Below are 25069 nucleotides of genomic sequence, written 5' to 3' on the forward strand. Positions count from 1 at the left end.
AATGTGAGGAGGAAAGAGGATAGAGGGAATTTAACCAAGGTGTAAATTCAGAGAGAGGAAACAGATACAAAGAATGGAGGAGAGAGATAAAGAAACAAGGAAAAATGAAAAAATAAAAATTAAAAAATGAAACACTTAAAATTTCATAAGTATAAAGAAATACTACTATTAAAGGAGTTAAGGCTGAGAGTTTTTAAATTGAGTAATCAATTTCTAAATCAGGTATGCTCACAATGAAGGATAAAGTCTAATAATTGAAGATGGGGATGAGCAAAACAGCAATTCATGCAAAAATAACCCAAAAAAGACCAAAAGGTAAAAGAGTAAAAAGTTTCACACACACACACACACACACACACACACACACACACACACAAAATAAAAATGATGAAACAAGTTTTTTTTAATTTTAAAAAATTAGGTAGAAAAAAAGAGTTCTTTGATTTTGGGGGGAGGGGGTTGGATCTTGTCTCTCCCCTGTGTTTGTAACCAGTCTCAGTGGAGTCTCTGGTTTGCTTGTGGTGTTTGGTTTTCTTGTGGCTTGGTTTAAGTCAGTTTGAGCATACAGCTCTGCCTTACCTGGAACTTTATGACCTTCCTCCCAGGCTAGTTCAGTGGGAGGGAGATCTACTTTGAGTATCACAAAAGAGGGAGATGGCTGTTTCCTCTAGCTTGGAGTTGCTGTGATGGGGCTAAGTTGTGGGTAGGTTGAGGCCTGTCAGCAATCAGTAGCTTTACCCTGATGTGCTAGCTCCTGAGAGAGCTAGCCTGGAGAGAGCCCAGCCTGGAGACATTTTATGTTTACTGAGTTTCAACTGTTTTTCTTTTACCCCTCCTGCTGCTGGGTCTGCTGCCTAGGCCACAGTGGGGAGGGGTGGCCTCTGGCTCTGTTAACCCAGTGTAGACAGTCACTCCTCCATGGGTGGAGCTTCCTCCACCTGGGAAGGGCAACTTTTCCCTGGGTGGAGCTGAGCCAGACAGGTCAGGTATCTGTGACAGGTTGAATGGCTCCTATCGTTTTCTTCCAAGGCCTGAGTTGTGCTAGCTGCTCTGGCTGGGTCTTTGTCAGTATCAAAGATGGAGCTCTTTTCTGGTAGTGGTAGAAGGGGTACCTTACCACTGCTGTTCCATGAGAAGGAAGGAGGATGTCTTGGAGTACTCACGCCTATCCCTTGGTTTCCTGGTCGTCCATGGTCTGCAACTGTCTGTGGTCAGCCTGGTGAAAATTCCTGCTCTTGTCAGTTTTTGCTGGTGGCAAGTAGAATCTGCTCGCACACAGCCACTGGTGCCTTTGTTCTGGGCTCTTCTCTGTCGATATGGTGGCCATAGCAACAGCCGCTGCCATGGACATTAGCAAGTGCACAGATCTATCTCTTTAACCAAGCTGCCTGGATTTTTCCTCTCTGTCCAAACTCTCTGTACTATGATGGCTAACACTTGGTGTGACTCTCTAGCCTAGGACTTTTCACTTGTACACTAAACCTGCTTTCTATGCAATAGCTTGATTAGCCCCCAGCTTCTCCTCTGCCAGCTTCCTCTGGATCCCATGTCTGCATTTTCTGTCCTGCATCTCTCCTTTTCCAACTGCTTTCACAAATTATCAATGTGACAACTAAGGCACACAATAATGGAGTTTCAACATAATGTTGATTGGATATACTGACAATTTGGTACTAGGAAAAGGAAGAAACTATAATGTAATTCCTGAAAAACCAAACACCCACGGGAAAGGAGTCAACATTTCACTAGCAACATTCTTCTCTTTTGATGGAACTTTGAAAAAGCCAATATAAGTAATTGAAAAAAACAAGTCAACATTTAATGTGCTAATTGGAATACATGATTGTTATTTTTTCTAGCTACTGATAATAAACCACACTTTATATTTCCTAAATCTGCTATATTGCAATCTTTGTATGAGTTTAACAGGCTGTTAGGATGATTCATTTTATAAAGCAAGAAATCTAGAAACTAGCAAGAAACGTATGAGTTTTGCTTGGTGACACAGTCACACAAAAGGTGATATGGATAACCATGCCAGGCAACAGACTGTGTGCCGAGTTCAGGATTTGCTGCTTCTTCCCTCCAACCTATCCTTATTCCCTCATGCCTATCCTGTTTGTTTGCACTTCTTGCATAGTAACTGACTTTTGATTCTCTATTTTATAGTATTCAATTAAAATGGCGTCTGCTGGAGACTTTCAGATTCAGGTAATTTATAAGAGTGCATATACCATATGGAAAAAAATAACACTATTCTTTCAGTCCTGAGAGGGATCTCTTTTTAGCCCCAGATGGATCAGCTTGTGGAAAAAATGCTGCTTTTAACAGAAGGTGTGAAAGGACACCTCATTTTCCCATCTCAGGCAGCTGCTAGGCAAATTTGAGGTTCACTCATTAAAGTTTACTCCATTTTTTCTCCCAGATAGAGGCACATTGGACCCTAGTGGAAGCCTGCACATCAACTCAGCAATTTGGTAGCAGATGAGCTATAAATACCCATGTTTTCTACAATAAACATAATTAAATAGTTTAAAGCAAGACCTATTTCTCCTCTGCTATTGAGAAAGGTGAGAAAAAGGGATTTTCAGTCAAAATAGGTTTATGAATGTTTTCAGAGAGATAGAAATACACTAACATGTTCGTTTCCACTGAGAACAGTGCCATCTGCTTGAAGGCACCAGATAAAAGTCAGGCTAAGCTCCTGGATCATACGGTAGCCCCCAATCTGCCCCTTGTTTTTTAAAGGTTCTTTGGCAAAAGTAAATATGAGAAACCAAATTTATGCTTAATCTTCAGAATTCATAACATTAACGCATACTTGGTGGATCAATTTTTCTGACTTTTCCTAAGAAGGAAAAACTTCCAAAGCATGCTCAAGAGATTCTTACTTTGTCTTTTATAATTAATGGCTATTAAGTTTACCAGAAATTATCAAGAATGGGAAACTGTTTTAGTGCCAAAGGCCATCTGGATATTTACAATATCATTAAGAGCCATACAAAATAACAGGCCGATGATAAGCAAGTAGGTCTGTACTATTGCTTTTCCAATGATTCCGCAGGCCTGCCTATAAGGCCCTATGGGCCAGATGTTCCCCATCCAATGTAAGCAATGGCACAGATCCTTGCATGAATGGCAAACCAAATAAAGCAGGAAAGTTTTGGAGTTGTAATCCTAGCTACTTGAAGGTGGTGATAAGGAGGACTGCGGTTCTAAGCCAGCCTGGGTGAAAAGTTAGTGAGAGAGGTAAAGTGAGAAAAATAAGTCAAAAATGGTGGCAATATGTATATTATCCCAGCTACATGGGAGGCAACAGGTAGGAGGGTCTCAGTCCAAAGCCAGCCTGTAACAAAATGAAAGAACACATCAGAGAAATAACTGAAGTTTAAAAAAGGCTGGGGGCAGCTCAAGTAGTAGAGTGCCTGCCTAGCAAGTGTGATGCCCTTAGTTCAAGCTAGAACTTTAAACAGAGAACTAGAAAGATGTAGATATAGATATCTGCACACATACTGTCTAGTAGATTTTATCTCAGTATCTCATTCATTCCCTTCCCTGTTTATTAGGAATTTGGAAGCTCAATGTCCCAGTGAGATTATGACACCCTGAGAAATCCTTTGTGCTTTGTTGATTATATAACCCATGGTTACTTGCCAACATTGTTCAAAATGGCTCTTTGGGTACTATGACCCAAAGATGTTCTTGAGGCATCAAGAGCTGTGGAGGCTTAATAAAATGGACTCTTAACTGAACAATGCATTGCCTAGCTCCAAGGGGTTGGAAAGAAACTCTGTTGTCTTCACTATCAATGTCATTTGATGTATGGAAGAGTATGTTTTTGCTAAAGGCCCAGAGAAAATCAGTCTATGATCTAAATGTGCATGTTATACATGCAAACATTCTAATGAGACATGGATTTACAGAATCACAGTGGTTCCATAATAGCTCTCAGGCTTGGCTTGCTGCGATAGAAGCAACAATTATAAAGTGAGAAAGGCTTCTGACAAGCTGAGATGTAATTTAGTGGGAACAGATCCCAACAATGACAGTTATGCCAATTATATTCACTACACTCATTTTTAAATCTACAGGAAGAAATATATAACATTTCAAAAGAAATATACCCTGTTGGCCATTTGCTGTAGAATGTTTAAAAGAAAACAGAACTCCATGCACAAATCAGATGTGCTTTGGTAAAAGCTTTGCATTAAGCCAGCTCTTTCCACTTGATGCAGCCCTCAGATTTAAGTCACAATGGACACAAAGTAAAGCAGGACATGAAGCAGAGAAACACGATTCAGATGGGATAGGTAAAATAGTCATTAAGAGCCAAACACAACTATGCAAAGAAAATAAGCTAAAACATCCCTTGGAGAACTTGTACAAGCTAGGATGTATTATTTAACCAGCCATTTGGAACCTTGCACACAGAACTTTAGATTACAAACTTTCAGCACTGCTTTCATTGTCTAAATAGGTGATGCTGGCAGCACCATCAAATTATATGACAGAGCTAAAAAGGGAATTAAATATGTTACAGTGTACAATCCAACATTCTATACAACTCTAGGACTTCTCGCAGGAAATATTATACTGGTTTATATTTATAAAAAGAGAAGGGATGCATTTAGAGAATAAACAAACTTTATTTTATAACAGTATTACAGAAAGCAAAATATCATTTAATACAACTTGAAGCGGCTATAAATCTAATATGGCATTGTAACTATACATAGGGTCAAAAGCAAGGGGAAAAATAATTCAATACAGTTAATAGTAAGTTCCTATCAGGTCTCTGGTGTCAGCTTTAAACAGCATCACTTTCTTAGACTAACAAAAATCCCACCATAACCCCCTATTCCTCTCCTCTCCTCAGTATCCTCAAAACCAAGCTATCTGAAAAGAGATAGACCTGCTCAGTAACGGGAGGTCAGTTTTACATATAGACAAGGCTTAATACAAAGCAGGTTTTCTACCCAATGTTCAAATAATGCAAAGTACTGAAATTCGGAAGTGTTAAGAAAGAAAGCACTAAGGTTTTAAGCTGCCGGAACATTTTAGTAGAAGGGAGGGCAGTTTCTCTTTTCCTCCCTCCTATTCTGGAATGCTGTGAACGAGTGTGAGTACTGGCACTGTGGTCTGATAAAGTCCTTGAACACAGTGCATGGTCATAAGCTTCATAATTCTCCAGTCTGGAGATTCTCTGACTCTCTACTGAAAGCAAAAAGTCAGAGGACTGGAAAGTCAAAAGGGTTCAATATAAAAAATATCCCTAGTGAAATTTTCAAAGATTAGAAAAATTTAAAGATGTAAGAAATGCTTTTAATTGGTATTAATATTTTCTTGTACAGTATATTTACTGTAATCTGAAAACTCTGTAAATATTTACTGTAAGAATTCAATGGGAAAAGATGGAACAAGGAAAACCACTCTTTTAATTAGTCACAGAGGTTCCTTTCCGCATAACAGCACCTGTTCAAGTGAACAGCACCTCACCAGCCTGGGCTGGCTTTGTTCACTGTCATCGGGGTAAATGAGTCATAAAAAGCAGGTGGTTGTACACAAGGTAAAGAGGAAACAAGAACAAAACCCCTCAATTAAAAAAAAAGTAAGAAACAAGGATATTAAGTGGTTATAAAACAAAATAACATATTAAAAATGCACAAGAATAGTATAGACCAGAGCTGTTAAGGTAAGGTTTGGTGTTGGCATTTTAATTCTTCAGGCTCCTGGTCATTGTTACCAGTTGTAGCACAAATTTGCTCGAGTAGTGATGTGGCATTAAGACTTGGAATGGTCAAAATTCTTCAGGTTCAACAAGTTAAATGTTGTTTATAAAATGCTTTTCTAGGAGAGGAAAAAAAAGACACAAGGTTTAAATATTTCAAAGAAGAGGGTTTGAAAAAAATTAATGTTTCGAACTAAACAATCAACAGTTATATGCATATAGGTCTACAGTAAATAATGCACTACCAAAAACCAAGAAAGAAAAGATATTCCAAACTTCAGAGGATTGACAAACACATTGAAACAGAAAAGATATTCCAAACTTCAGAGGATTGACAAATACATTGAAACTAGCAAAGAAGTACACTAAGATTTAATTAACACAAATCCAAAACAATTAATACAGTAACGTGTGCTCCTTAGTACCTAGTTTTGCCTTCTGCAGTTTCAGTTATTTGTAGACAATCCTAGGCCAAAACTATTACATGGGAAATTCCAGAAATAAACATTTGTTAAGTTTTAAATTGACTTTTGTGAGTACCATGATGAAATCCCACCCGATCCCACCCAGTGCCGGCATCCTCTGTCCAGGGTATGCATGCTGCATATGCTGTCTTCCCACGGGTCACTTGAAGCTGTCTCAAGTTACCAGGTCAGTTGTCACAGTAGTATAGCACCTCCATTTCAAGGAAACTTTATTGTCCTAGTAATATCCCCCAAGACAGAGTTCTGATGCTGGCAATTCAGATATCCCACAGAGAAGCTATGAAGTGCTTTTCTAAATAAAAAAGGAATGGGAGGAAACTATACATAGGATCAGTAGTACCCAGTTTGGAGTATCCTTCAGTCTTGGAACATATTCCCCTTGGGTAAGAGAGATTACAATAAGAAAAATTAAGCCAAGGGCTGGGGGTGTGGCTCAAGAGGGAAAGTGCCTGCATAGCAAGCAAGCAAGCAAGCAAGACAACCAACAATATAAACTCAGGGAGAAAAACCAAAGTGCATTTTTACTTCACTACAATGATCAGAAAAGGGTGTTTTGTGGGGAAGCGGGAGATGGAGGTAAAAAGCATACAGTATTATGATACTAAAATGAATGGAAAGATGTTACATGGGGGGGAATTTAAGACAGAAATAGAAAGAAGTTGGTGGTGGTGCTGGTGGTTCATACCTCGAATCCTAGCTAATCAGCAAAAAGGTCCAAGTGGAGGCATGGCTCAAGTAGTAGAATGCCAGCCATGTTTTGTTTTTTTTTTGGTTGTTCATGGGGCTTGAACTCTGGGCTTGGGTGCTGTTCCTGCACTCTTCAGCTCAAGGCGAGCGCTCTACTGCTTGAGCCACAGCGCCACTTCCAGTTTTCTGGTGGTTTATTGGAGATAAGAGTCTCATGGACTTTCCTGCCCAGGCTGGCTGTCAACCGCGATCCTCAGATCTCAGCCTCCTGAGTAGCTAGGATTACAGGTGTTGAGCCACCAGTGCCCAGTGATATGTTTTTTTTTTTAAGCGAAGTGAAAATAAGACCCTTAGTTTAAGCGCCAGTAATGGTACAAAAAATATAAAAGAGGTATTATTATATAGTTAAATATGGGTAAAGTGAGCAACAGATGGTAATGCAAGAAATATTTATTCTTTGACTAAATTGAAAGAGCATCTACACAAAAATAGGTAGCAGTCTACTGTAGTGATCCATTCTATAATGCAAGAGCCAGAGTGAGGCGATGGGTTTGGCAGTTCATATAGGGCACAGCCCAGGAAAGGTGATTGCAATGGTTTCTCCCTGGCTTCTGAGGATGTCTTTTTTTGTTCCTGATTCTTATTTTTAACACATTGCTGTGGCTGCAGTGTGGTAAATGGCAGAAACCCTAGTTAGGAGCCTGGATGAAGAAACAGCAAACGTCAGGTGTTATCACTAAATTCAAGGACCGAGGCTTGAGTGGCTGCCACAGAAATGAGACAGCTGAGAGGCACAGCTGTAGAGAAGTTGTCATATGGTGATCAAAAAGGAGTATCAGAGATGATAATGAAGTTCAGACTCTACAACATCAGAAAAAAAGAACAATGGGCTCATTAGGACTGCAGGGTAGATTTGGAGGGAGCACAAAGAGATCTAAGTAAAATGAAATCTAAATTTCATGACAGTATAAGAAAAAAATCGAAGAGTCTTTCAAGGGAAGCCCATAATCAAGGGAAGCCCATAATCAAGGGCATATAGACAAGAAAAAGGAGTGAAATATAAGAACAGTGTGCTGTTCCTGTAAGAGAAAAGAATTTCAGAGAGTTGACAATTTTAAGTAATTACAGAGTTCAGTGGAGAGTGGTAATTAATGTCCTATCCAAAAGACATTGATCTCAGAGTCAATTTGAGGGTACAGTCTTTTGGCTAGATAAAATAGGTCATATTTTTTTAAAGGGGGTGAAGAAAGATCTTCCCCATCACTTAGATGTATCACAGATAATACAGCTTCGTGATTATTCAGGACAGACTGATTAATCAGATTCATTGCTTCCAATCCTGTTGTCTGCCTTAGACGATTTCATTACTCATTAGTAATTCTGCTTGATCCTAGGCAGAAGGAAATCAATGGAGAGAAAACAAACCATTTTTTAGGATAGCAATTAGGAAGAGAAATTTTAGGGGTGGGTGAGTTGAGAGGAAAGCTACCAATCAAATAGTATTAGGAAGTATCTGAGACCTTCAGTCAGCTACTGATCCTAGTTCTTCAAGAACTAGTAGTGAATACGTACCACATATTTAACAAACCTGGCATTTTGCCTTTCATATATTAAAAAAATAGAACCCTGACCTACTGAAATAATAGCTTGGAAACAGTAGATTAAATATGTGACTAAGATAAAAGCAAAATAAAGACCATGAGCTGAAAGCCCAGAGAACATGGTTTAAGATTCTATTCTCCAATTTCTCTAGGCTCTGTCACTTTATTTCTTTAAATCTGTTTACATCAAAAATAAACTTTGAAATGAGTTATAAGTTTGTAAAGGAAAGCTAAAATTATTTGTTTCTAAGTTATTATAGGAAACTAAGGAACACACAAGAAATTAAAGATAGATCTTGACCTAAAAAGAAAAAACCTTCAAATTTGATGACCTAAATATTAAGACACAGTTACCCATTTAAACTCAAATTTCATTGCATCCATTTATTCACTGTAAACTCTAGTAAATTCTAGAAAGTATGCTTGTTTTCTGACAATATTACAAATAATAACTTGATGTGCCTGAGTATTCTAAGCAGTTTTCAGAATCAAATTAATAACTTTAATTTTAAGGATAAATGTATTAGTTTCTCATTAAAAAAAAACAGTAAGTAAACTGTATGCTGTATTCAGAATTAGTGAAGAATCAGAACAGAATATGTGGACTTCTTATTGCTCTGGATAAATAAGGAGTAACTTACTGTATGAAGCTGTATGTTTTGTTTTGTCTTGGTGGTACTGGGGTTTTAATTCAGGGACTTGGACTTGCTGGGCAAGTGATCCACTACTGAGCTATGCCTCTAGCCCTTTTTGCTCTCAGCCATTTCTGCTTCAGTTTGCTAAGGCTAGTCCTGGATCCAGTAGGTTCACAATTGTACTACCTCTACCTCCTGAGAGGCTGAAACTACAAGCATATGTTACTGCACCTAGTTTGTCTACTGCCTTTCAATCAACAAACCAAAACATTCGATCTCTCTCTCTGTCTCCTAAGTATCTAGGATTATAAGTGTATACCACCCTTGTATTAAGTTTTGTTATTTATACATAACATAGTATTTTTATTCTTCTTGCATTAAAACATAGACACGGTTTAAAGTACTAAACATATAGCTCTTAAACTGGGTAGGAAAAAAGATAGAAGGATTACTCATGTCTTTGACACACAAACATTAAGATGCTTTAAGTTTTTCTGTCCTTTTTTGGAATCTATAATATTTGGCAACCTTTTTATGGTAGGTTTTGGATCCAATTAATTGATCACATATCCCAACCACATACTGATTTTCAGGTTAAGTGCTATATTTCAAGAGACCTTCCTTTTCCTTAATTCTATCCCATATTATAGAAGTCTGGACATCTTTGTCAATATGAACTGAAGGAATTATAAGCAATAACACAACATTTCATATACACATCATTTCACATACAACATTGTAAGGTTCCCTTTGAGTTTCCACAAGGTCACACTGTTAAATATGGATTATACATAATAGACCAGAATTGTGGCTAAATGAACAAAAATATACAATGCCACTCAGTCTAGCCACTAAAGTCCTACTCCTAGCATGTGTCTTCTTCTTTGGGACAATGTGGGAATAGATCAATGTGGCTAAATTGCATCTAATCAAAGGTCTAGTGCTATGCCATACAAGGGCATTTACTGGTTGAATACTTTGCATGAAAGTTCAGAGAATTCTCTTTCAAAAGGTTCCTGATAAGCAAGATTCCTTTGAAAATCAAATGGTATGTGCTTCTCTATAAAGGAAGAGTACTGTCCCCAGGGTCAATGTGTATATGAACAGCTTGTGATTAGTTTGGGCGAGCACATTAGTTCAGCCAGCATATCAAGTTGGTTAGACAGTTAACGCTAATTTCTTTTTTGACTTCTGAGTTCCTATTTCTCAACCCTGAACAACTTTGACTTTGAAACGTTGGTCTGAACACAGTACCATTTTGTTTAGAGATGGTAGTGTTCCTGTATGCACAATACACAGAAAGTAATGTTTCTAATTTAGAGTTTTTCTACTAGGGCTTGGGGGCTAGGATTCTAGGTACAACTAAGGTAGACAGTTTACGAGATTTTTATTAACACTGCCACTACCTCTAGCTGCTCCATAAAACCTACTTCTCTCCATACTCTCAGATGGACACAGAACTGACAGAAAACAAAAGGCTTGGTTCACTGTTTGGGGATTCTTGAAAACTGCCTGTAAGCTCATTGTCCTTAGTCACTTTAGTCCTGACCACCTGAAGGAGACTGCTTCACCAATCCCAAAGATCAGGCTCATTCTCTACGAGGTGTTAATAAACACTTGAATAATTTCCTGGAGCTGTCTTTCCTCACAGGTTTTGTGGCCTTGCTCCCCTCTTACCTCTGGCTCCCCAGGCTTCAGTTCTATGCCAATCCCAGTAACACCTGCAAACTGTAGGATCTGTCACTCCACATAGCTTGCAGACCCCTCACTCCTGCATAGAAGCTCTTGTGCTTCCTGGACTTTGCCACTTAAAAGATACCTAATATATGGCAAACAACTTTCAGGCAGGACTTGACTCTTCAACCAAAGGGCTATATGTAACTCTGAAACTTACAAGAAAGCTTATAATTTGCCTTGTAAATGAATTCTTCTGTAAATTCTGTTACTAACCCTAGCTTGCAGATGACAACACTGAGGCAGAGAAAAATAATCCACCCAGATCACGCAACTAGGAAGTCAAGTTCATGCTGCTGCATTCCCTCAACCATGTGCTGCTATACTTCCAATCAGGGGTAGGTGTATGTGTGTGTGGGTGTGCTATACTTCCAATCAGGGGTAGGTGTTTAGGTGTGTGTGTGTGTGTGTGTGTGTGTGTGTGCGCGCGCGCGCACAGTGCACGCATGCACGCACCAGACAGACAGAAACATGAACAAAGTATTTCTTATAGATTCACTTAAAAATAAAAAAGCTTTCTTCAAGCCGGGCACTGGTGGCTCATGCCTGTAATCCTAGCTACTCAGGAGGCTGAGATCTGAGGATCGCAGTTCAAAGCCAGCTCGGGCAGGAAAGACGGTGAGACTCCTATCTCCAATAAACCACCAGAAAACCGAAGTGGCGCTGTAGCTCAAGTGGTAGAGCGCTCGCCTTGAGCTGATGAGCTAAGGGACAGCACTCAGGCCCAGAGTTCAAGCCCCATGACTGACAAAAAAAAAAAGCTTTCTTCAGAATTTGTACGGCAGTTTGGTCTCTCCTACAGTTCATAGAAAAAAAATCACTGTTCCTTAAGCAGAAAAAAAGAAACCCCTGTATTTCATAATTCAAATAACAGATGCAATCAAGAACTCCTTTGCTTAAGCCAGAAACCTGGGTGTGATGTGTGATTCTGTTCTTCCTTATTCTCTTTACTTCCATTCCCATTACTCTCTAGAGTGCCCTGTGATTTAGCTATACCTGATCCTAAACTATTAGATTCAGTGTTCCTGACCCTGCCTAGAACTATAACAGAACTATCTCCTACATATCTTGAAGCTTCATGAAGGTTTCCATGAATGTGCTCTATGAGAAAACATCTCTGACATCCTATTCTAATTTAGGTATCTCTCCCTTTTTGTTTTCACTCCAGATTCAGAGTATAGTACAAAAGCTAAAACTATTCTGCTACTATCAATTTACTGTTCTTGATAAAAAGCCTTGTTATTTCTATGATAAAACAGTAGCTGAACCCAATAAGCATTCCACGCATACTTATATAATGAACAAATATGGATAAGACAAGTGAATGGATAAGTAGCTGCTCCTTCATCCTGCTGACCTCTGGCTGCTCACTGTTCTAGATGAAAAGTAGGCTGTTCATCTTCTACGTGGGCGTCAGTGGTTACTACAGAAGTTGGGAGGTTACCTGAAGTTCAGCTAAGTTTAGATCTCCCATAATGTCAACTAAAGTGGAGTTATAAGCACACTCCTATGCTGTGGCTCATTTTTTCTGACACCACACAGAACACACCACACCAAAGCATGTACACCACTCTTCCTATTAGGGCAATGTGAAAACGTCACTGCAAGCAATGTAAGGCTGCTAATGTTTTATGCTCATGTGGGGGCAAGTATGTTTGATATAAATGTATTTACATCAAATATATATACATATATCAAAATGTTCATATATCAAAATGTATTTGATATAAACTGATGGGAGGAAATAGTCTTGAAAGAATATTTTTTAAAGCCACAAAGATTGAGTGAAGTGCTTCTGAAGTGCTTCTGTGAAGTGTTTGTTTCTTTTTAACAGTGTTTTCAACAGAGCTCACAGCCTCAAAGTTAAGAAAGGCAGATGTGGGAGGTTTTTCCTCTGTAGATTGTTCTCTAACAGTCTTTGTCCTCTCTACTTCCACTTTCAATGTTTGACCAAAAGCTTAGGGTTATTCCAAAGAGTGAGGTCAAGTTAGGAGGGCAGTTTTACCTGCCTGAGAACGAAAGTAACAAATACATGGTAAATAGTTATTCTTTTCTAACTTTCAGACACTCTCCTGGTTCTGCTCTTTGCCTTGGTTTACCCGAAGCCTCTTTGGGATCCTAGCAAGGAAGCCATAGACATAAGACATAATCTTCCTAGCTCTAATGGTTGGAAAAGAAAATTTTCAAGAGAGACTGTAGCTAGTGTAGGGGTAGACATAATAAAATGACTTTGGGACTCTGAGGTGATTCTTACTCTTCAAACTCTGACTTTTTCCATAAATTGATGATACTGTAGTTTGTTTACACATCACCATATTGAATCTTTTATAAAAGTAATTTTACCATATATCCTTCATGATAAGACTGGCTTTTCAAAACCTATGGGACAATAAAGATTTAAGCTCTTGACTTTATTATTCTTTAGACATCACATGGAAGTATTGTATTAACTAATGCCCTACCATTAACTGTTAAGATTGCTTCAAAAAATTTTCTAGTATTTATATGTGACAAATATCCTGTAGGTTAATCTTTATGAATATCTCTAAGTTAAATTCTTAAAAGTAGTTTAAATATAGACATGTTTTAAGTGCTTTGAAACTTGTTTTGTCAAACTTTTCTAGGAAATATTAACTTATACAGCAGTATGTAAGCATACTTTTTTCCTATAACTTTCCCAACATTGATCAAAAATAGAAGTTTTGCCAAATTTACAGGTGAAAACTGGTCCATGAATTTTTATTCTGTATTGATTTGAGCAGCAATAAAGCTAGTTTTATTTACATTTTTACATAGTTTTCACGTTTTAACTTTCAATTCTACCCCTTTTATAACTAAAATCTCTAAATTTTCTTAATTATACATTTTTAGTTCTCAATACATATTCATGACATTAACTCATCTATTCCTATCCAGATTATTAAGCTTTATCCATTATCCTTTCCTTTTTTCCCTTAAGTTTTCAGCTTTTACATGATCAAAACAGCTACTAAAAATCTCTCACGTGAGAGTACCTTCCTCAAAGGATCATTGTGAACATTAATATACCGTAATATGCATAAGAGTGAGTAAATGTTTGTTATCAGCAGCCCCCAAATAGAGTGTAGCTACTGACATTACATACTGAATAGGCTATACAGTTTATAGTTACTTATATAGACCTGAACAGATGTACCTTGGGATAATAATCATTTGGAAGAATCACTGTAGAAAAGTATCACTATAGAAAATAGTCACAGGATCACAGGAAGGTGTAAGTAACAAAGGCTCTCTTACCTTTATTCTTCCCCTTCCTCTGCCAACTCTGTTTCTTTGTGCACTACCACTCTTGTGACTGACATGTCAGGGTGCTGTTCTTTGGCCTCCCTGATTGCCTGAGCCAGTGCCTAGTAGGGTCAGAAGAGAAAACAGCATAAGCTGAGGAATGGGCAGGCAAGACACTTACACATCCAACCGGCTGGCTTTATTTATTAAGCCTCTCTGATGTGTGGAAACACTGTTTTGGTCTCACTCAGATGAAAGTTTTATTAAGATGTGTTTGGATATAGGCTAGGGGGTGAAAAGATGTCAATGGCATTAGGGTTACCACGTATTTGACATCAGTTTTGTTTTGTGGGTCTTGGGGCTTGACATCATTTGTGGGGCCTGGGCGCTGTCTCTGAGCTTACATTCTAAGCTTCTGGTTATACATACAGGGGAAGCCATCTGCGTAAGTGCTCTCTTTAGGCAAATACCTGAACTGAGATGTTCAAGAACTGAAGGACATTACACAAAGCAATTATGAATCCTCACATCAACAGTGAGGCTCTATAACAGCAAAATAGCATCATGGATTTTTTCATGAGTTGGGGATATTATCAGCTTAATCTTTATTTTTCAGATTGTTATTTATATTTGCTTTTCCCAGGCAGTACTACCTAAATTTGAGTTTCTAGGTAAAAGCTGTCAAAAAGCCAAATAAAACATACACAATAAAACCTGTAAAAAAAAAATCCTGCTGGAAAAGCAGCATTCTAAAGCCTGAAAGGGCATGGGTTCAGTGGAGAGAGTTATACTTCCACCCATGACAGTGAAAGAGAGCTCCTGTTTAGCACACTATAGAAACCTTGTCCTAGTACACGGAAGCAGAATTATTCTTCTCTGTGGGAAGTTGAAGGCTTTGTTTCTACATAGGTAATTCTTTTTCCTAGTCACGAGTAATTCTTTTACTAGTCACTTCCTAAAATCCCCAGACCCAAGGGATAGTACAAGCAAAACAAAGGAGGGGGTAACAATGCTCAACAAGAAATGTACTCAGTACCTTACTCATGTAACTGTAACCCCTCTGTACAGCATCTTTACAATAAAAACAAATTTAAAAAGAATCCCTAGACCTAAGTTAAAATTCAGAGTTAGAACAACTCCAACTTCTAAGAACTCTAAAAGAAATTTTAAAACTCATTACTAAATATGTTAATAAAATCATACTTTTCAAAGGTAAAAAATGAAAACTGATTTTCTTTTTAGTTACAAAGAAATTCTATTTTTCTATGGTCATATATAGAAAGACTATTTCAAAGTAAACTTTTCTCAAAAATTCTCTTTTTTGAGCTCAGTATTATATGCAAAGCTGTGTGCCTATCATTTGTTACTATTCCTCAGCAGAAGTGGTCCACTAAACATTTCATTTCTCCAAGCAGAAGGAAAATAGTTCGGTCTCTTTTTAAAATCACTCAGAAACAAAACAAAACCTTCTTATCATAACTTACAACAGAAGTCTAAAATTAAGGCTCCTCTACAAACCTCTTGCAGTTCCACTCATTACTCAAAGCTATATATTCTGTCAAACTTAACGTTAAAATTGAAGCACAGCTCTAATGATTAAAAAAAAACAGAGTTAATGTAAACTTTCACTTTGAAAGAAGTTTTAGATTATGGCTTTCTTCCTTCTCTACCCCAATAACAGAAATAGGGAAAAAGTGTAACAGCAAATAGCCATTTTTCTTATGCTATAAAAATGACTTGGAAAAACTGAAGTATTTTTTTTTAACCTTCCTCTTTTGGAAATGAGAGTCAAACTGTCATTCATATTTAAGTATTTTATGGCTTGTCTTCAAACCAGATTCATGTGAATACCTAATTGTATTCATATTTTGCATGTATAGCCAGTGGGAATAAATAGCAATCTATGTTTCAAGTCCACAAAGAATTAGGAAAGCTTAAAATTAGACACAGTTTAGGAAGTGTCTTTACCCACACTTAGTTCTAGGACACATTGGGAGAAGGCATTTACACAGGGATGTGACCTGACACATGAGAGATGTGAAGTCAAGCAAACAAAGCCATTTTCACAACTAGAATCCAAGGTTTTTACCTGGTCATGATCAATATCTGCATCTCCTGTAATCACAATGCGTTTCTCAATTCTTGTTTCAGATATTCCACCTTTTACAGTCTAACGGCCATGAAAAAAAAAAAAAAGCAGATCATGAAAGCATATATACAACCAAAGAAAAGAAACACGAAACCCATATAACCTTCTGATAACTGCAAGGCCATTCACATCATATGGAAGACTGTAGAAACTCTCTTTGCAGAATTTGTAAGTTCAACAGCAAATCCTATTGTTAAAGAAAGAGCATCTCCCTAAGTATTTCTCAACCAAAAGTAACTCTAAAATTAACGTATCAAAATTCAAGTGAAATTAATATGGGACAACTGCCACTTAATCCAAGTTCTTTTGAGATAATCAGAAACTTTCCTGAGTTTCTTCACTCCCTGTAGGTCAATTTTTGAAAAGAAAAAAAATAGTTATTCACTGTTTGTAGAATTATAAGCAATTCTAAAAATCTAGATATATTTTAGGTTTAGGAAACAAACTGCTTGAATCAAGCTATGCAAACTGATTTGGATATTTCATTCATTTTATTTAGGCAGAGAAGAGAGTTGAGATTTTCATTCAATGTTTGGTCAATCTACCATTTCCTCAAGGGGTTGTGCATGTTGACAGGAGACACAGTGGCATAGAGGCTGTGTTAAGAGATGGGGGAAGGAGGTCTTTGGCAAACTAACCAGGAACATAGTGAAGGATCCTCTGCCTGTGACTTTCAAAACAGTAATGAGCAGATACCACATAATTCAGTGAACACACCCATCTAACCTCCACAATGCTGATAAGATTATACACCAAGTCACAGTGATGGCACTTTATACACAAAAAAAGAAAGCTTATCACTAGCTATAGCAATTGGCTAGGTTTTAAAATAAGCTTGATGGCAGCATTGGTTTATGTGGATTTTTTTAATTCACAAAGTTTCTTACTGTCTTTTTTGTTTTGTTTGCTTCTGGTTTTGTTTGGTTATTGCTGCTGAAATACGGGATGATAAAGGATGCATTTAAGATTATTAAGCACTAATCAACTGTAAAAAGTGGAAGAAAAAATACTGGAAAACAAGAGGAATTAGAAATTTGTTGACATCAGAAGGAAACAAAAGCACCTGGAAGCTTCTTTAAACAATCCCAAGTAGGTCTGGAGTAATCTATGGTTTATGTATCAAATCCTAGGTGAGGTTGACACTGCCTAGCCAGGTTTACATTGGTTATGTAGTATCAAACATTTAGCAAATGTTTGGGAAAATGTTCCAAAATAAATACAAACGAAGGAAATTTTAACCAGTATTATTCAATCTCTGCTCTTGTAGCTGCCTCAAGTGTAGCTATTCATAACATATTTTTACCCCCCTGTACTTTACAAAACTGCAATTTGGCTTACAAATGTATTTGTTAATGGAGCCTAATTTCTTGGATACTTCAAATAAAGGCATTTTTATTCCACTAGCACTGTCTGTGTACTACTTGGAAGTTTGCACAGGAGCAAAGAAACAAGTCAGAATAGATTCTGTTTGCAATGTACCATCCTCACCCTAGGAGTCCCCTGGATTGCTTTACCTTGGTGATATGTGTGGTTGTCGTTGTTGACACGGACTCAGATGTGATGGTTTGTGCGGTCAGTAACGTGCCTGAATCACCACCAGCCCCGCCATCAATCTTTGGATAGTTGGGGGAAAAATACAAAGTAATATTTAACTTCCATGTCAAAAAAGACCCTATCCCACCGAATATGCATCTTCTAAAACTTAGGTAGTTGGTAGTAGATGCTGTCTGCTAGTGTACTGTATGTCAGTAGTAGTAATTTAAGAGTCTAAGAGTAGAAGACATTTAAAACAGAAGAGAGGCAAACAGCTGACTGAACAAAGAGAAGCAAACCTCGTGCATAAGAATGGAAGTAGAAGACAGTTAGAAAGCTACACGGAAATCAAGAAGATCTGTCTGAGGAACATTTGTGGAAGCTAGAAAAAGAAACCAAAGAGCCAGGAGGAGAAGTTTCCACAGTGACCAGAAGTGCTGAGTTTTTTAAGCACAGGTGGGTAAAAATAGATAAGCATTTTCTCAGATTACTAAGCAACAGACCTGACTAGGATACACTGAATCTGCAGAAATCTGTTATTCACTTATCTCTAGATTTTTTTAAACACCATTGTTCCTATTTATAATAGTTTGTGAGTATACATATATATATATATATGTGTGTGTGTGTGCAAATATTTTACATTATATGCATGCATACACTCTCTACATACCACATATAAATTGCATATATTAAGACAGGTTTTATTTGCTTTGACACTGGAAGAGGCAGAAGATTCTAGTGTTTACAACAAATAATTAAACAATAGGCTATTCACCCATGCTCAAATCACCAAATATATTCCTTACACTAATGCATGGAACTAACTGGATGATACCAGTTTCAGTTCAGTGGAAAATTCTCTCAGACTTGTCATGTACCTGTACTTCTTTAAGGCACATAACACAATATAAACACAAGAGTAATGCCTTCTCATATTTATTCATAAGATGCCTGTATATGCTTATGTGGGATCTAAGCACACATGGATTACATGACTAAATTCACCTTCAGAAATGTGTCACACATTACATCTTTTAAAAAAAATATCAAGAGGGAAATAACATGCATTCTCCTAGATGGCTTAATCCAACCACAGAAGATTAAAATTCTCAGTGGAGAAACTATTTATTATATGACATTTTTAACATCCAATTTGAAATGAATAACACTTTCCCATTGGTGTTACTCTTAAGGTTAGATGTTTCAATGATCTTTTAAAGTTTCCATCTTTACAGAACCTGTCTAAGATTTAAAGCACACAAATCTGATATATAGACAAAAAAATGTCTAATCACTATCAGATGCTGCCTTCAGAACATCACAGTAATCAGAGTCTGCTGTCAATTCTAAAAATCTTTAATTGAAGAGTGAGGGAGTGAGACAAAAGTCAAATCCAGTCATGACAACAGAAGTACACATGACTTTAAATATGTGAACAATTACATGTCAAGAAAAACATTAAAAAGTATGCATGTGTAGCAAGCTATGAGTTGACCTGATCTATTTTCATACAGTTTCAGTAGGAATCTATGAACTATTTACTCATCTACAGAACATATGATACACAGCAAATTTTGCAAGATGGTATGTTTCCCATGCACAAACACTTTTTGATGCATCAAGTCAGAAACAACTTACAAAATAAGAACAAGATTTATATCGTTTGTCTTAAATTAATATGTACAGTACTGGACTACCAATTTGACTGTAGCTCTCTACCTGAGCCTAAGATAACAAAGCTAGTGAGTGGTATGGTGGGAGTAGTTCTAAAAAAATATGTGAAAAACTACTATGTCAAAACACATAAAATAGGAGAAGGTAAGAACAGAAACATTCATACTATAAACAAAACAGAAACTCAAGCACTTGCAATCTTCAGCTTTTGTACCTGTGGAGATTCATATGTGATGGTTTTGGTCTCAGTTTGGACAATGGGGACTTCCTTGGTAGAGATCTCTGTCCTTTGTGAGGCATCAGAAATTGTTACCATCTCTGTTTTTACCACTGGTGGCTGAGGTGAAAAGGGAGGGGAAAAATAAATTGTGATGGTAACAAAGTAAAAGAGCTTAAAGGAACCTTCAAAACAATTTTTAAGAACCCATATCCAAACACGCATTCAAGCACAGAAGAGTAAAAGCAATAACCTAAACAAAGATAGGAGAAAAATTTTACTTCAAATGTATCATAAATTGAAGTGAAAACAGAAAGAACTGCAGAAAAGGACTTGTCCTAATTTTTAGTGCAACTTAATAAAAAACAAACTATAGTTGTGTGAAGGCTTATGGTTTTTAAATAGCTTGTGAGTTGGGTAGGCTAAGATTTGTTGTTCTTTCAAGAAGATACCATCTTCAGAAAGAATATTTTCAGTGATTGTTTTCAATTATATTCATCTAAAACATTCAGCATTTCTTTTGTGTTATAGAACTACAATGTTTTATCTGAAACTACTCCATTGCTGTTGTATTAATGTTTTAAACCGTGAAAGGTTCAATTGCCTCATTAACATTGTAGTTTACTGAGCCTGTATGTTTAGTACACTAGACTGCAGTACTACCAAAATATTCAGTACTTTGAGAAAATGTCCAACAGATATAAAAAAGGAACCACCATATATAGCTATATACTAAATTGATAAATTATTAGCTCAAAGTGTTCAAATACTCATTTTCTCAAAGTTATATTCAGAGAAGTAATATTACAAAAGAGTAAAATTTCATTTAATTATTCCAAAACAAGATGACTTCAAGACTTTCTACCCTACCCATGAGAGCAAATGTGGATGAATCTCTCAAGAGACATTTCTGGAATAGTAAACCATCCCTCAGTCTACCAACTCCTAAATAAGAGACAGTGAACCTAATCATCAAGACTTAATCTAAAGGGAGTCTGGAACTTTCTCTTTCTTGGACAGAAACAAAAGATTCCTCCTATCCAATGTAGGTAACTCACAAAACATATAATCAACCTGCCGATAATCCAAAACTGATGTAAGGACAGTACCTTTCTACCGAACATTAGCTTTGACTGCCTAGAAAGAAAGTCAAAGGCTTACATGACCCCTGGAAGCTTAAAAAGAGAAATCACATGGCACTCAAGAAAAAATGTCTCATCAATACCAAATTGCTGCCTTCGGAGCATCACAGTAATCAGAGCTTGCTGTCAGTTCTACAAATTTTTAATTAAAGGGAGAATGCACCAAAAAGTCAAACTCAGTCATGACAACTGGAGTATACATTCTCACACTGACCATTTTTTTCAGTAGTATATATGCACTTAACTAATTAAATCCATGAAAAAGGCATTTAGTGTGAGGAAGCCATGCAAATAAAGACAAAATGATCGCAAGCAGCCAAAACATGCAAAGAAAAATTTAAATGAGAAGTGGGAAGAAAAAAATAATGTAGCGACTGTAGGAAAGTTTACCCTACAGGTGATTTGGCTGAAGTAAAGAACCCAGAAACCAGGAATGGAGCTGGCAGAAGATCTACAAAGCCGTGCTTTCCCTCTTCTTCCCATGAAAGAGAGAACTCAACTTCTTGTTGAAAAAGCTGAGGAGAATCGGAGGATAGGCAGAGGAGAGAGGCAGGCACTGGCCACCAGAGGAACAAGCTCGATAGTGCAGCTCCCACTTGGGACTCTCATTTACCTCTGAACAACAAATAATTTGTGGCAAAACATCAATGTCAACATGAGACACCTCTCCGTTAACTGTATGTTGTTCTTCCTCTGTGTCTTCTCTTACGTCTTGCTTAACAGTGCCTTCGTGAACACTCTTCTCTGCAGGTATGTTTTGGACAACTACATTTTCCTGGGCCACTGTTTCTACTGTGATTACACTGGCACCTGCTTGTCTGTCTGGGCTGGCTTCAGGCACTGCTGCCTCCCTCTCTACTACCTGGGCTGCTTGGCCGGGCTCTTCCTCCATCTCTTCTTCATATTCTTCCTGCTCTTCCCTTATGATGCCCTCGGTCACACGGTGGTGGGGTTGGTACTCTCCCACATCTTCCTCCTCGCTCTCACTGCTGCTGCTGCTCTCAGAAGACAGGGAGGTGGAGTCTTTTTGTGTCACATGCTCCACCTTACGAATCTCCCCAGGACCACTCCCAGGTGAGATCTCTTTACCATTCATTTCTTCTGGGATTACTCTTTCGTCTTTCCCAACCTCTGCCCGCTTCTTCTCCTCCACTACATTCAGAGTTTCATGTGAACTCTATACAAAAAAACAAGATGGATGAAGGAAAACAAAAATGTATGAATACACAAAACAACGGCAACTAAAATTAACTGATAGCAGATTCATGTCATGGAGAAAACAAAGATGATTATGATGGCTGACTGAAAGGGAAGCGGGGCGAACGTGAGGGGTATGAGAGACGACAAGCAATGGTGTTAACATGGGAAGGGGAAGGAAGAACCTTAACAGCATCTTTGGCTCCAGTGCAAGGCCCTTCTGACTCGGGAGCACGTGTCTGTGAAACAAAAAGCAACCAAGGACACAAAATCAATAACATTTTACCTCAACAACGACCGAAACAGACATCTGACACTGCAAAGACACAAGAGCAAGAGTCAACATCTGGGAAAACCTTTGCTTGAGGTCACATAGAGGACAACCGAGACAAAAGCCAAAAAGCATACATAAAGAGGCAGAAGCACAAAAACAGCCCGCATCCTCTTAAAGACATGTTTTTATTACAGCTCTATCTAGAAGCTCCACTCACCTAAGTGAATTTTTAAAGGGATTATACCAAAGCTTGGTATATCATCTTCAAGGATAACTTTAGAAACTTTTTAAACCTACTTGCACAAGTAGTTTTGGCTTTAATTCAAGCCTAATACCTAGCTTGGAGTCTTGATTCCTAAATGCATATAATACTAAGAAGATGACAACTGTATCTCTTCTTTTGCTAAGTGACTAAAAAATTAATTTGAATGGCAAAACTTTACCTAGCCTTAGATAGCTATTATCATAAAAATGTTTATTTTACAGATGGTTATTATTTTCCTTATTTGTATCATAGGACAGAAGGGATGTTATATATTAGGGCAGATGTCAATAGTAGCAAAGAATATTTTCCTAAATTTCATTTTTTGAATAACAAAATAGAAATCTGAAATGCATCTAATTTATTATTGAAAATACACATTTCTACCCTCCCCCATGTAGGTATCTACTTCTTGGAAGTAAATTAATTTACTCTACTTGAGTAATACAAAATTTAAATATTCAAAAGTATTGATGATTGGATACATTGTTAATATAAATTATCATGCTATGTATTATCAAATAAGGTAGAAATCAATTTATAGAGGAGTTTGTCTTAAAGCTTCAAATTGCCTGACACATTTTAAAAAACCTACATTGGTACAAGTACTACATAGCAACTTTTTAAAATCTGAGTGTTTCACATCCCACAATCTAGACGCAGAAGGGCACTATGTTTCTGGACATTACTGTCCTGAGACCTTACAGACATATACTAATTACACTGAGTTGTCTCCTGTAATGGTAGGGTTTCACTTCATTTTACCCCCAATTCAAGGCACCCAGAGATAAAAGTGCCTCAAAAACACACTGCTTTGTAGCATATAGCAACATACATATAGTGTCTCTGGTCTCTGGTTCTGCTACTTTTTTTTTTTTTTTGTCAGTTGTGGGGTTTGAACTCTGGGCCTGGGGGCTGTCCCTGAGCTCTTCAGTTCAAGGCAAGTGATCTACCTCTTGAGCCACAGAGCCACTTCCAGTTTTCTCATGGTTAATTGTTGATAAGAATCTCATGGACTTTCTTGCCTGGGCTGGCTTTGAACCCAGATCCTGAGATCTCAGCCTCCTGAGTAGCTAGGATTACAGGCGTGAGCCACCAGTGCCCGATGTTCTGCTACTCTTAAATGTACTGGAAACGCATGTTTGGGTCACTCAAAATGCCATATAAATCATGTTACCAGCAAAGCAAGAGTCATCCTTCCAGTTTTATTGAAACCTCTTTCAAATAGTAAGTAAACTGAACAACAACCAAAAACAACCCAAACTCCATGAGTCTATTTTAATAAGCAGGTAACATGTAGCTACTTATTAAAAAAAGATGAAATTTAGTGATAAGAATATTTCTAAAACAGACATTTTAGGATTATCCCAGGAAAGTGTACTATTCTTCTTCTTCTTAACCTCAAATTGTGGAATAGATTCTGCCAAGTTCAAGGAATCCATGAAGGCCTTTCAAAAACTACATTCCCTCTTAAAAGTAAAGAGAATGTCTGAAATTTGGTTTGGAAACTTTAGCCTCTACACTAGCTAGAACTCTAGGCCTTAGTGGCCTAAATGGTTCTCTGAATTTAAGTAGTTTTTCATGTTTTGGACCAATTTCATTTCCTCACATCCAAATCCATTGTTTCCTCAATGTTTTTCCCAAGGACAGTTAACTTTGCCAGTGGCAACACTAAGGGAGGGCCTCATATTTAAAAACTGAAAATTTCTCTCTTAGGCGGTCATTAATACAAGAGAAACAAGTAAAATGCACCTTAGGCAAGTGTGAGAAGGGCGAGGAGCAAAGCTTTTCTCTAGGTGCATTAGTGTTCACAACAGCGCCCTCTGCTGTCCAAGTGGTGGCTGAGGTGAAGGCGGCTGTCATGCTATCAGAAAAGCCCTTTCCACTAAACAAAATAGATGTTATCTCCTCTTCTAGGCTCTAGACAGGTCGGAAAAGGAAGAGCAAAGAATTAACAATACATCAGGACAACAATGACCTATTGAAGGAAAGGGAAGGTTATGTAAGAATAACGGAACAGCATAAAATGAAAGAAGGTAAGAATTAGGAAGATTCTGTAGCAGACTTAGGTGGAGGTTATTAGCCTGAATGCCAGCGTTCCCACTGTGTTTGAAAACCTTTGACAGCTGTAACCTACAGAAACCAACTAAAACTCCTAGGTTTATTACTGACGCTTTATCAAAAACTGAGAACCACTTAGCTACACTCATATATTCCTGAGGTAGTTCCTTGTTTTCTTTTTGTACAGAATGGCCTCTTCAGTGCCCTCTCCACTTGAAATGCTTCTTCCTGTTCTGAATCTTGGGTCACCCACCTCTTCTCAGGTGCACTCTGGCCTTTCTCCTCCTATTGCACTCTGTCCCTTCATATTGTGCCATCTCTCTGGGGCCCACTTAGCAAGTCCATGTTCCGTGGAAGGCCTTTCATAGCAACTCCTGCTCTTATGAGCTCTTCCTTTCCGCACATGACTTTATATAACAAATA

General features: G+C 37.7%; 1 protein-coding gene across 7 annotated transcripts in view; it reads right to left on the reverse strand.

The window, feature by feature from the left end:
• Positions 1-4626: 4626 nt before the first annotated feature.
• Positions 4627-25069, reverse strand: part of Epb41l2 (erythrocyte membrane protein band 4.1-like 2) — a 166888-nt gene continuing 146445 nt past the window's right edge. For 4 of the 7 annotated variants that reach the window (XM_013026845.1, XM_013026847.1, XM_013026846.1 and 1 more), the window contains 6 exons: positions 21466-22029; positions 19708-19830; positions 17798-17896; positions 16224-16304; positions 14147-14256; positions 4627-5847 (listed from right to left, as the gene is read on the reverse strand). In XM_013026845.1, coding sequence (XP_012882299.1) covers positions 14149-14256; positions 16224-16304; positions 17798-17896; positions 19708-19830; positions 21466-22029 — 975 coding nt within the window. In that variant the 3' untranslated portion in view covers positions 4627-5847; positions 14147-14148. The remainder of the gene's footprint in view (positions 5848-14146; positions 14257-16223; positions 16305-17797; positions 17897-19707; positions 19831-21465; positions 22030-25069) is intronic. The other 3 variants (XM_013026849.1, XM_013026848.1, XM_013026850.1) reach the window with 2 other exon arrangements.

The sequence above is a fragment of the Dipodomys ordii genome, unplaced genomic scaffold, assembly GCF_000151885.1.
Source record: "Dipodomys ordii isolate 6190 unplaced genomic scaffold, Dord_2.0 Scaffold97, whole genome shotgun sequence".
Lineage (NCBI taxonomy): Eukaryota > Metazoa > Chordata > Mammalia > Rodentia > Heteromyidae > Dipodomys > Dipodomys ordii.